Source organism: Convolutriloba macropyga, chromosome 5 (genome assembly GCF_964194025.1).
Source record: "Convolutriloba macropyga chromosome 5, txConMacr16.3, whole genome shotgun sequence".
Classification (NCBI taxonomy): domain Eukaryota; kingdom Metazoa; phylum Xenacoelomorpha; order Acoela; family Convolutidae; genus Convolutriloba; species Convolutriloba macropyga.
Genome location: NC_134472.1, coordinates 28183904 through 28197784, shown reverse-complemented (window position 1 = coordinate 28197784; position 13881 = coordinate 28183904). Strand labels below are relative to the sequence as shown.

General features: G+C 34.5%; 1 protein-coding gene across 2 annotated transcripts in view; it reads right to left on the bottom strand.

Moving 5' to 3' along the window:
* The window catches only part of LOC142339289 (sodium/glucose cotransporter 1-like), a 30509-nt gene extending 19802 nt beyond the window's left edge, over positions 1-10707 (bottom strand). The window contains exons 1-4 of one of the 2 annotated variants that reach the window (XM_075389201.1): positions 10093-10707; positions 9380-9694; positions 4879-5124; positions 4115-4267 (exon numbers count right to left, since the gene is read on the bottom strand). In XM_075389201.1, coding sequence (XP_075245316.1) covers positions 4115-4267; positions 4879-5124; positions 9380-9659 — 679 coding nt within the window. In that variant the 5' untranslated portion in view covers positions 9660-9694; positions 10093-10707. Of the gene's footprint in view, positions 1-4114; positions 4268-4878; positions 5125-9379; positions 9697-10092 lie in introns of both variants that reach the window. The other variant, XM_075389202.1, reaches the window with a different exon arrangement.
* Positions 10708-13881: the final 3174 nt, after the last annotated feature.

Below are 13881 nucleotides of genomic sequence, written 5' to 3'. Positions count from 1 at the left end.
CACTATTTTTATTAGCATTTACCGCTCCCTTATGCGAACCAGAACCAATCAAATCTTTTTCCAGCTGAAGACCGCTTATTCTTTTCAGCAGGTCCATCTGTATCAGAGTTTGAGGGAAAATCAGACATTAGTCACTTCACTGTTTCCTCAGAAAACTATTTAAGCTTCAGTTTTTGCTTTTCATTGGGTTTCTAGGAATAATTCTATTTCAAGGAATTTTAATTCTATTTCAAGAAAAAAAAATAATTCTATTTCAAGAAAAAAATTAATTCTATTTCAAGGAATATCTGAAGGACCCAAAGGCACTGGAGTACAGAGATTTGTTGAGGGACCTTTTTTAAGCTTTCATTGTTTTTAATTTCCTAATTATCCAATATAATTTTTTTAAAATGTTTTTAGTATTCCAAACGTTGTAAATAAAATATATTCTTATTGTTTTATGTATTTTAGAATTTGTACATTGCTATTTTGTTGACACTTTTAAGGTGTGTAACATTTTGGAATTCAATGTTTTTTTCTACCTACTGTATTTTCATTACGTGCTGCAGTAAGAAGCATCTGAGCTGAAACATTTGACTTGTTGAAAACTCCATGAGCTGCTGTACCACATCTACATTTCCAAGCTTCGTCGAAAACTCTTAATTTAATGATGTAACAGCTCGTTCTCGTTCTCTCCCTTTTGTGCTGACAAAAACCTTTATCTCGTGAGTGCTCTAGTTTTTCTTTTTCTTTGCTGATTTATCAATCCGCGTTGACAGAAACCAATCGTCGCTAGATCACAAAACGTTACTGCTTAGTGCAACTATTGATTGGTCGGATCGGTGTTTAGCCCATTTTAAATAATGCTGAACTGTTGAATTTTGTCAAGTGCTTTTGGCTTTCTGGTGGGTCATTGCCTCGCTTCTACTGGACAGGGCACCTCCTACCTTTTTCTTTTACCCAATGCTACTTTCTGATATTCAATTCTTTTGGTTAACGGCAACATCTTACTTAGCAACTTCAAAGATTTGGTGAAAAGTGGTATTAGGAAAAGCAACCCAGACAACTAACGACAGCATAAATTGAACCAACAAAAATGCGACGTGTACCCTGTTCGCTAGGTGTAAAATTTCACAGCGAGCAAAAGAGTTCCACAATTACAGACAGCGACAACTTTTAGGTCTTTTCACTAACCATTTGTCAGTATTGAAAAAATATTAAACTTTTTTTGGCGTTGTTTAAGTTAAGTTGTGTCTAATGAGGTCAACTTGATTTGTATAATCATCCGCTTACGTAAGTGTAACGCCGAGTAAGCAATTTGGTAAACATATTTGAAGCACCTCTTGAAAACACTTAAAAAAAGGTTTGAGAGTGGCCTCCAGGCTTCCCCATCTTCTAACTTTCCTTGATTTGACCCGGGAAAAATATTTTTACCAGTAATATAACAAGGTGATAAAAATAACGTAATAATATATTAATGATATAACGTCAAGATCGCAATAATAAATTGACCATAAAATAACAAAAAACTAGGAGCGAGCTCTCTTCCTTACAGCTATCAGTAGTCATCCCTGGACAATGCGCATAGATTAAACGTAATTACTGAAACTTTGATAATGTTTTTTTTCGGTTTTCATACAACGTCATATATTACTTGTATGATTCCCGTTAATCTATAAAGGAATCATACAATATTTTTTGATATCGCTAGTGTCTGTAGAACTACCCGGAAACGACTAAATAAAGACTTTTGAATCATCGGAATGATTACAGCCGCGTTCAATAAAGATCGGGAAACTCTTCCCCCTACTCATAACAGTTAATATATAAATTGTATAATTGAATAATACATGACTCCAAAACCTACAGGGAGTTCTCTTGAGGGATCGCTAATGATTTCCTAGATTTCATTCAACCCGGGCCGAGGTGTCAACGCTAAAAACGCAAAATTATGTAAGATTGGCGTTGAATGCGTTGAATTTATGTAAGCTCTACGCCTGAGCGTAGATATTACATAAATTCAACGCATTCAACGCTAATCTTACATAATTTTGCGTTGAACTTTGGCGTAGATCTAACATATTTGAGCGTTGAATTTTAACGTAGATCTTACAAATTTAGCGTTGATCTTACATAAATTCAACGCATTCAACGCTAATCTTACATAATTTTGCGTTGATTTTTGGCGTAGACTTACATATTTAATGTTGAATTTTAGCGTTGATGTTACATAAATTCAACGCTAATCTTACATAATTTTGCGTTGAATTTTGGCGTAGATCTTACATATTTAGCGTTGAATTTTAGCGTAGATCTTACATATTTAGCGTTGAGTTTAGCGTTGATCTTACATAAATTCAACGCTAATCTTATATAATTTTGCGTTGAATTTTAGCGTAGATCTTACATATTTAGCGTTGATTTTAGCGTTGATCTTACATAAATTCAACGCATTCAACGCTAATCATACATAAATTTGTGTTGAATTTTGGCGTAGATCTTACATATTAAGCGTTGAATTTTAGCGTAGATCTTACATATATAGCGTTGAATTTAGCGTTGATCTTACATAAATTCAACGCATTCAACGCTAATCTTACATAATTTTGCGTTGAATTTTGGCGTAGATCTTACATATTTAGCGTTGAATTTTAGCGTAGATCTTACATATTTAGCGTTGAGTTTAGCGTTGATCTTACATAAATTCAACGCACTCAACGCTAATCTTATATAATTTTGCGTTGAATTTTAGCGTAGATCTTACATATTTAGCGTTGATTTTAGCGTTGATCTTACATAAATTCAACGCATTCAACGCTAATCTTACAAAATTTTGCGTTGAATTTTGGCGCAGATCTTAAATATTTAGTGTTGAATTTTAGCGTAGCTCTTACATATTTAGCGTTGAATTTAACGTTGATGTTACATAATTTCAACGCATTCAACGCTAATCTTTCCATTCCATTTCAAACCACTTTACGATTTCAAAAGTTTTTTCATTTTTTTTTCAAAAAATTAATTTTTTTACTGTTTCGATCCCCCATACTGCACAGGTGAGAAAAGTGAAGTCAGCAAAAAAAAAACTTTAAGTGCTCTTTTATAGTGCAAAACCCATTTCAGACTATTTTACGATTTCAGAACTTTATCAAGTTTTTTTTCAAAAAATCAATTTTTTTCACTGTTTCGAACCCTTTACTGCAAAGGTGAGAAACATGAGGTCAGAAAAAAATCATTTTTAGTGCTCTTTTATAGTGCAAAATCCAATTCAGACCATGTTACGATTTCAGAGTTGCAAGTTTTTTTCGAAAAATGAAATTTTTTTTACTGTTTCGACCCCTATACTGCACAAGTGTGAAAAATGAAGTCAGCAAAAAATAACTTTTGAGTGCTCTCTTACAATGCAAAAACCATTTCCGACCATTTTAGGAATTCAATTTTTTTAAAACTTATAAAAAATTTAAATTTTTCCCAGTACGCCTCACATGGTAAATGCGTTGAATATGCGAAGTTAAAAACTACGCAAAATCAACGCAAAATCAACGCAAAATATGGAAGATCTACGCTAAATTCAACGCAAAATATGTAAGATCTGCGCTTTATAAGAATTGCGGCTCTTAAGGAAACCAAGGTACTGTGGCACAATGGTAGAAGAGGCGAGAAACAAACAGGAGGTCAGCAGTTCGAGTCCCATACGCAACTGGAGGTTAACAGTTCAAGTGGACGCTTTGATTTTTTGTAAGATCAACGCTAAATTCAACGCTAAAATATGTTAGATCTACGTTAGATTCAACGCTAAATATGTAAAATCAGCGGAGACTAGCGTTGACAAGTCGGAAAATTCACCGCAAGTTTCTTACATAATTTTGCGTTGAATGCGTTGAATTTTCGTCTTCAATTTCAACGCATTCAACGCAAAATTATTTAAGAAAATTGCGGTGAATTTTCCGACTTGTCAACGCTAGTTGCCGCCGATCTTACATAATTTTGGCTAAATTCCTCGGCCCGGGAAGGATCATAAATGTTTAAATTGGTTCCCTTCTTTGTTTCCATCAAGGATCATGCATATATGATCCATCGATGAAATAGAGAAAATTGCGACCCGGATGTTCTCTAGGAATGTATTTTTAGCACTAACCAGTGGTGTTCTTCGGGAAAGAGAGAGCATACTTCATCTTGAGATCATCCCATCCATCTACTTTAACAATGGCAAACACCATAAGCACAAAAGCACCCAACAGCATTATCACGCACTGAGCCACGTCTGTGTAGATCACAGCTGCTAACCCTCCTGTCAAAAATGAACAAAATGGGTCAGTCTTTGACATCAGTCTTTTTTCCAGCTTTCTCTTCGAAAATCATATCTTCATGAAAAATGTATCATATCAATTTAACTTTATTCCACTGGAAATAAATATGGGGTGTTAAAGTTATTTTTACAGATGATTGGTCATGGAACCCTTAAATTTCATTTATAATCGTATTTGTAAATTGTATCTGGTTTTAATGGTAAAATTTAATCAACCCAAGGGTTACACATTAAATTTAACTGATAAAAAACAGAGATCAGTAGTGGACCACATCAATTCAGTGAAAAACTAATGTATAAGTTGTAAAAACTCTGTATTGACCTTGAATGCCTTACAGGACACGCATTTGTGGCAGATTCTATTTCAATGATATCTTTCATTTTTGCTTAATCTAATATCGAACCACCCCACCATCTTAATGAAGCCCAACACATTCCCCTGCTCCCCAATTACCACACTTGTTACCATAATTTGGGCAATTATTGTCCGGGATATATAATGGGAAAGGGCTGTCATTTTTTCGATGTCTAACAATGCCACGATTAGGTAGCTACCACAGCGTGGAAGACGCCAACCAACATTATTTACAAACCAGCAATAGTGAAGAGAGCAGTGATTGCAAGAAGTGCCAGAATGGACAGGTAGATGTTCCATTTGAACACCTGTTGGATGAATGTGGCACCAGCAACTAGACTCACGGATATCTTGGTGAACACGTATCCAAACATGGAAATAGTAGCCAAGAACAACTGGATGCGTCTACCGCCGAAGCGTCTCTTCATGTACTCTGGCATTGTGTACACTCCCGATGCCATGTACACGGGCAAGAACACCCAACCTTGAATTGAAACAAAAGTTGCAAGTCGCTATAATTGATATAAATTTGACATCCAAACAAATTGCATTCCTTCGAAGACTTCAATTTCTTTTTAATTGAAACGAATCGGAAGCTACGCTACCCCAGCAGGACCGGGGAAGAGAACTAAACATACTTTTTCTTTAGAAATAGCATCTCTTTTGTCATGTTATTTGCCTTTTCATGACAGACGGCAGTTAGTGTTAACCTGTAGACGTGTCTAGATGCAATAAGAGCAGGCATTTTGATCTAGTTGGATCCAATAAAGAGAAGTGTACTTTATTACAATGGGAAATATGAGTTATATTATCTTTTTTGTTCTGACCCCACATGGTGGTGGGGGGGGGGGGGAGGAACTATATACTCAAATGGGTTTTTTTGTTCAGACAATTTTGGCCGATCGATATATTCATCGTAGAGATATGAGTGGTATCATTAAAAAGCTGGACCAGAGTAGAAATCAAAAATAAAAAGATTTTTTTGATTTTCGATATTTCCAGGAGTTACCGGGGATGAAATTTTGTGTGAACACGGGATATTTATTCGTTTTTAGTGTAATTTTTCTTCAAATTAAGATATTTTCTATAAAAATAGTATTTCAAAATTAAATTTGACGCAAAAAAATTGAACCAATTTAGTGTTCCTAATAGACTAAAGGCGATAAAAAAGACTACTTCTGGTCAAAGGGAAGTTCAATATCAAAAAAAAATCGAATTGTTTCTGAGAGCTATTTTTTTTATAAAAATTTTATAATTTTTTTTTTGTTTTTTTAAGTCACCTAGAGACAAATCACTTTTCATAACGAGGTTCCGTTATTGACAAACCTTCTTTACAGTCAAATGAAGCCCAATGAACAAAAAATCGTTTTCAAGGAATTGTTCATGTTTTCTTGGCTTCGACTCTGCGTTTTCGTAATTTCAAATGAAATTTTGAAATTCTTTTTGAGGTTTTGCTAATATTTTGGAGTCTTATGGCATAAACTTATTGACAAACATTGCAATATGTTCCATAATGAGCATTAAGTGAACGTATATAGTGCTTTGAGTGGATAGCTAATGACTGTTAAGACCTTAATTTTCCGAAAAAATTTGAACATTATTCAATCATAAACTTATTATCGTGAACTGTAAATCAGTCTCAGTGATGACAGCAATTTTTTCTATCCTACTGCAACCAAATTCAATCTGGCTAGCGGTTTTATCTTCCCACTTATAGTTATATGCCTTCAATGACACAAGACTTGAAAAAACTTTGAAAATTTTTCAGATATTTCTGTATTATTGGTTTTTTGAAATCTTATCACGTTATCCTAAAATTGACAGCTTCTTTTGGAATAAAGTAGACGTTCAGTGGATCACAGATAGAGTTTTCAGAGAAAAACTTATGAATTAAATGGCTTTGACATTTTCTTCTCGCACTTTTCTACTGAATTTTTGTTCTTTGCCTGTTTTTGTTGTTGTTTTCACAGTCATAAGACTTATTATGATGTCTTACTGTTTATATATTTATTATGATATCTTACTGTTTATAACGCGGTTCTACCGTATTTGTTCATATTTTGTTTCCTGAAGTTATTTTTTTAAAAAAGAGGAAATAATTGAACAAAGAAAAGTTTTTAGTGAAAAGTTTATTTTTTAATGCCTTCGTCACTTTTCTTTCTGCCTGTTTTTGTTCTTAAGGTAGTCGTATATTGATGATAGGTCTCTCAATCTTGTGATTGAGGACTGAATGAATGATTTTATCCGAAGTAGTCAGTTTATAGCGAATAGTCTTGTTTATGATATACATTTTCAAATATTTTTTTTGCTGTTCTTTCGTAAAATTGTACATTATTTTCGTCAATGAAACTTCACATTCAATTTCTTGTATTTCAAAAAATAACATATCTATTGATATTATTTGTCACTGATGCTTTGTTTGTTCGACCGTAAGCTTTTTTTATAAACGTTTTTTGAGTGGTCAATTTTTGTGTTTCTTTTTCTCTTCTTTCAGAACAATCGCGTAATAACAGATCCCAATGGTTTTCAAATGAGGCCGAAATATACTTATTTAATACCTCAGTAAAAATCTTTCAGCTGAGTTAGTAGAAATAAGAATTGATTTAAAAATGCATAATATTCAGATGATAGCTACGATTTTAATGGTAGCAATAGTTTGTGTTTTCGCAAATCGTTTGTAATTTTTAAAGTTTTTCTTTAGTTGGTTTTTATGGCTTAGTCTAACCAAAGGTAAGTCCTTTTGGTTTTGCAATGACTTTTTCGTAATTTATCAAGGATTATATAGTTAAAACTAATGGTATTTAAGACTTTTGAAATTTCTTGGTTTAAAAATTGTTGCTTAATTTTTGAATTTCGCCTCATTTTTCGTTCTCTTTGTCGATTTGTTACGTAGTCACATTAGGAAAACTTTCCATCTGCTGTAATTTTAAGAGAAGGTATGTTTGAGTAGCTAAGGTTTTATCTGACTGCATTTTGACGTTGTTACTATGTGCTTTTAATTTTACATTTTGAGTTTTTGTCGTGAAATTTTTGTTTTTGCTAATTTTGTTGTTTGTTTTTTTTGTCTCGTAGTCTCTTGAATGTCAGATCTTGTAGGCGCTATAATGAAGTATGGCATTATGTAATTCAATAAGTAGATAGGTTGTGTAACGATTGTTTTTAACTCAAACATCTATTTTTGTTATCTCTTCATTTGGTTGACAATTAAGTCAAAAATGTAGATGAGCTCGGGTCGGAACATCATGTGCGAACGCACATTAACCAGCTTCCTTGTTGTTTTTGAAAGTCCCCCCGTTGTACAGTCATTGAGTTTTGAATTATTATAACATTTTACACAGGCGTAATTAAAGAACTCATTTCTTGAAATCTACAATTTAATTTGTTCCTCGATAAAAGCTTTTTGAACTTTATTTCAATAGTAATTTACTGTGATGTTAATTGACATTAGAATTTTTAAGCTTCTGCTTAAGACATAAATGGAACCTTTTAAGTGGTGGTCCTGGTTAAAAAACTAAAGAGCTGAAATTACATTTCAGTATGTTTTGATTCTTCACTGGGTAGTTTTTCAACAGCTAGTTGAGAAAACAGGCTTCAAACTGTAAAGAAAAATTGACAAGTTGTTAATAATCAGCTAGAAAACAGTTGAATTTCATAACCATGTTATGAAGCTGAGTAAAAACAGCCAAAAAACAATGCTTTAAAACTGATTGAAGCTATAAAGTTAAATCTTGCACAATAAAAATAACTACTATCTAGCTAGAAGATATTTAGCGTGCAAAAGTCTTCACGCTTTGTGTATTAAATGATTAAAATTGCAAAAACATCAATGGAAACTACTTTTTAACACTTGCAGAAACATATGTTCTTATGCCACGTTAGGGTGTTAATTCGGTGTTAATAATCGGTGTTCTTAAAAAGAAATTCGGATTCTTTTTTGCAGTGCAGATAATTTTCTAGGGCTGAGAAAGACTTGCTGAGAAAAACACCAACTTTTTTATCTGAAAGTCTTCTTCACTTTAAAGTTGACAAAAAATATAACGATTGAAGACAAAGCAGTTTTTGAAGGTATTTGTGGCTGTCAATGGGGGGCTAAAACATTATCTAAAAACATTGCCTCTCTTATAAAGTTTTCTTATTTTTTGGACTTAGATAGTCTTTAAAAAGTTTGCTCTTGTTTTTTGTGCTCTATATAATGCAAAATTAAGAGAAAAACGTCAAAACGATCGAAACCGATCAAAGGGCCAAAAAGTTGCTTCTATAAAACTTTTCCACTATAACCAAACTTTGAAATGATAACAAAATTTTGAAATGATCAAAAGTTAAAAATTTTATTACAAGATAACAAAATTTTGAACATTTGAAATGATAACAAATATGTTGAATTTCGATTCCCGCAAAAAATTAAAAATTGGTTTAGAACCAAAAGCCTTGCTAGCATGAATTTCAGGGGAACGAAAAGGAGTAGTTTTTGAGACACAGACAGGGAAATAAAAACCCTACTGTTTTTATTGCTTGATAGTTCACATAAATTCTGGTAGCGCAGCCGCTTGCTACACAAATTAAAAACTCATTGAATGTCCTTTTCATTAAAAACAATTAGCATCATCTATTGCATCAACTACAGCATCGTCTCAGGCTCTCCTCATAATCCATGTAAGTATTTTGGTCGATTCGGTTTGGAGATTGTCATGATATATATAGACAAATCGGTCAATATTCAAGCAACAAGTAAAACATACCTAGCAACAGGAGCACCCACACTGCGTTGAACTCATAGCTGGCATATGCGACCCCAGACACCACCCCACTACCCGCCAGCCCAGTGAAGTGTTCACTCCCAATGTTGCTAGCAAACAGAGAACCTCCAACTGCCCAGAATGGCATGTCCCTACCTGCCAGGAAGTAGCCCTTCGAGCTGCCTCGTTTGCCCGGTCGAAACACTGACCAGAGTCCAACTAAGATGATAATTGTAAAGTGAATGCAAAGAACAACGACATCGACTATGTTAAGAACTGCCATAGTCTGTTTTGTTTCGACAGAAAAATTAATGGAAGCTCTACGCAAGGAAACGAAACTTGATAACGTATTGATAAGATGTTGAAAAGAAAACTTAATCTTATCAAGATTTTATCAAGGCAAGATTGAATATCTTGATAAGATCCTGATAGTCTTATCAGGATCTTATCAAGATATTCAATCTTGCCTTGATAAAAATCTTGATAAGATTAAGTTTCCTTTTCAACACAGGGCAAGAAACAGTCAAGACATACGGACTTGCAAGATCTTTGCATGTGTTAAAGCAATTAGCTATTTTTCTACCAAGTGCCTATCAAGAAGTTTCAAGATTATCAATAAAATTTAGCTTGAAGAGATCATGCGAAGATATTCCAAGTTTTGAGAAAAAAGTCCAGATCATGCATATCTTGGCGAGATGTATCAAGTTTCGTTTCACTGAGTATGCTACACACAATCTAAGTAAATGATAAATGAATAGACAACTGATACAACTAGAGATTATTAATGCATATTATATGACTCGTTATAGGGACGAAAAGCTTAAAGCCCAATTATGTCAATTGCAATTATAAGGTGAAAAAAATTAGTCGACCAGGAGCACAATTACGTTGAAAATCCTAGATATGATTCAAATTTGATAACTGAAAAATGCGAAAGGTGAAAATTGACGGTAAACAAAATAATATAATAGTTAAAAATTAACCACATTCATAATGTGAATGTTCTCATGGTCCTGGTAAGACTCTTACCATAAACAAATTGTGTACAAGGTGAAAAAATTTATCAGGTGCTGTTTAAAAAGTAGTTTGATGACTCAGAAAAATAAAAACAATACAAAACAACATTGTAAATATTTGAAGCTGCATGCTTACAAGCTCAAATTAGCTGAGTGTCCAAAATCATTAATCCACAAGGTACAAAAAAAAGACAAATTGTGTATTTTGGCATCGCTATTCGTAGCTTTAAATTAGTTATATACCAGAAACACAATAAGTTATTGATAACAATCAAAACTGAAGTTTTCGAGTCATAGTGTGTTTATCGTTCTGCTTTTGCGTTTCAGCAACTGAAACTTGTGCAAAGTATGCGTGATAAACTACGCGTAAAATAGTATGCGTGCAAAAGAGCAAGAGTATATATATACACTGGTGCTCTCCCGTGTGTTCACTATCAGCAGGTGATTGTAATTGTATGTTTTTTCCTATAAAAAATTATATAAATTCCTTAGTTAGAAGTCTTTTTTATCTTTGTTAATAGAAATTTCTCATCAGTTTAAATTAAATCATCACTAGGGTTACATTTCCCCGTGTCGAATTTTTACCCCAAAAAAGATGTAAGATTGGGGGGGGGGGGTAATCGGGGGTACTCTTTTGGGGGTAATGGGGGTAATTCGAGGCAAGAATGGGGTTAATGGGGAGTAATTTTGGGGGGTTAAAATGATGCAAGAGCAGGGGGTAATGGGGGGGGGGGGTGCGATGCAAGAGTAGGGGGTAATGGGGGGGGGGGGGGGGTACGATGCAAGAGTAGGGAGTTAAGGGGTCCATTACCCCCTCACTCTTGTTGCGTCGTTTTACCCTCCCCCCATTACCCCCTACTCTTGCATTGTTTTAACTCTCATTACCCCCTACTCTTACACCATTTCTCTCAACCCCCCCCCCCCCCTCAAAAAAAATTACCCCCATTACCCCCAAAAGGATGTAAGATTTTCGAAGGAAATAGGCTAAAAATTTACCGATTACCCCCCAATATTACATCTTTTTTGGGGTAAAATTCGACATGGGAAAATGTATCCCCAGTGATTTAATTTTAAACCTCTTAAAATTAACCCTAATCTTACATGTTTTGGGGGATAAATTTTGGGGGACAAAATCTAAAATGTCGCCCACTACCTCCCATTACACCTCATTGACCCCCCCCCCCCCCCCCCCCTCCAATCTTACATAGTTATACCACCCTAAAATTACCCCCTTTTCTTAAGTCTTTTTTTGGGGGGGGATTTTTTTTTGGGGGGGGGGGGTAAAATCTAAAATCCCCCCACTACCCCCCCCCCCCCCATTACACCCCATTACCCCCTAATCTTACATCGTTTTACCCAAAAACACAATTACCCCCCTACTCTTACATCAGTTTTGGTGGTAATTAGGGGGATAATTTTGACACAAGGTTGAACGCGCAACCCACGCATTTGCATTTTCAATGGCAATATTTTCAATTCATGACCAGCGAGCGCAATCGCTCCCGACTCATTGGGTTAGACGACAACATAATAAAATTGTTCTGCCACATAAATCTGATTGAGTTTTCTACTACATTTAACAAACCTTCTCCAAACATGCCCTAGAAACAGGTCTTAATTTATGTGAAAATTCGGCGTGAAGTGAGAAAATAATAGATATAACAGGAACTTCAACATAGAAAATGGTAACGTGGTTTGTACAGTAAGTCAAAACTCAAAAAAGACATTAAAACCAAAATATTAAAAACTTTTATTAGCTGGAGAATGTTCGTAAACCAAGTTTACGAAAGACTACCCAGGTTGAGTTCCAAACCCAAATTGAACTATGATCAGACCCACTCGAACACACACCCGTGTGTTCCTAGACCGAAAGTACAGGGTCTGGACTGCAGTTCGAGAGCACAATAGTCTCGATCATTGTCTGATGTGGGTCTGATCAGAGGCAGAGTCGAGCGTGTTTGAGTCTGATCAGATGCCCTTTCGACCGCAGTAGAGACAAAATAGCTAAAGTAGTGTCAGAATAATCTCAAGTTAACTTCAAAAAAATTTGAGATTTTTCCACTATGTTCTGGGTTTGTTTCCATCCTTCTTTCTGATCATAACTCAATTTTGGCCTGGACCTCAAGCTGGCTATGCTTGGAAAATATATGGCTTAAAAAGATTATGAAAAGACTCATGAAAAGATTCTTACTCAACTTCAACTGCGATTTTGGGCCATTTATTTATAGTTGATGTTTTGACCCCCTACTAGATTCATGATGCCTTTCATCGAGCCCCTGATTTCGTGAAGCTTTCTGTGTGAGGATGAGTGCTCACTTAACTAAAGTTCCAGCTTTACCACAGCCTGATCAATCTTGACTGCAATAATGGTGCCACGTTTAAGTTTCAGATGCAAAAAAAGGAAGCCATAGTATGCTCACGAAATGAGCAATATGGTATGTGGGGAATATTATTAAATGATAGCAGCTGAGAACAAGCAACTGTTAATGCACTGCAGAGTAAAAGCCTAATCCAGCTCCGCTGAGATTACGCTGAAAAAAATTATTTTCACAAGACGAGGAATAGATATTGAACATTTTGGGTCAAAACTAACAGATGTTACTTTTACAGTGTACTCGGCACCAAAACGCCAACTAGGGTAAAACGGTGAACGCGGACTAAAAATTTGAAAGCGGTAATTTTTTAAAACAGCAATTAGTTTTGTCATGTATACGTAAAACATTTAAAACCATTTTTTCCACAAAATCAAAAACATAAAACATTTATCATATCTTGAGAAATGGAGAAGTGCAACTTCACTTAAATTAAACCTCTCACCACAATGCTTTAAATTTTTGCGGCGTAAAAAAGTTTGTAAAAATTGAAAGGACAACAACTTTTAGACAGATAACTTTAAAGAAGGTAAAAACTTGTTATGACCTTATAGTAACATTAAATCAGGTTTCAATTCTTTAGAGGAGTAAAAAATGGAACAAATTTGTTATTCCTGGATTTTTTTCATAAAAAAAATTTAGCAAAAATTTAGAGAACTTATTACCATAAGACATTTTTCTGATCTGCGTCTAGAAATGATTTCTTTCAAACCGTCCTTCCTATTACGTTTTCTAATTAATCTTCCTTTTTTGATGAAAAATTATTTGATATATTTTCAACCCCACAGCTTTTAGGTTGATAAGAATTTTAAGCTCTAACATTTTCAGCTGTCAGGTTAGACACATTTCAGCCTACAGGGGCAATTTGAGGGAAAAGTAAAGTTTTGTAAAATTTCTAACATAGCTGATTTTGTGGAGAAATAATTAGACAATCTTTGATAGTTAATTCGTTTTTGGCATTCGCTCATGTCTCTCAAAAACAAAAGCGTTCAATACTCATTAGAGAATAAGAAGATACTTCATGGTTACCGCTTTTTTCATATTGCCAAAGAAAGACTGCGAAACTGTTTCATTTTAAAAAAGAAGATACCTGTAAAAAATTACCTTGCAAGTTTTG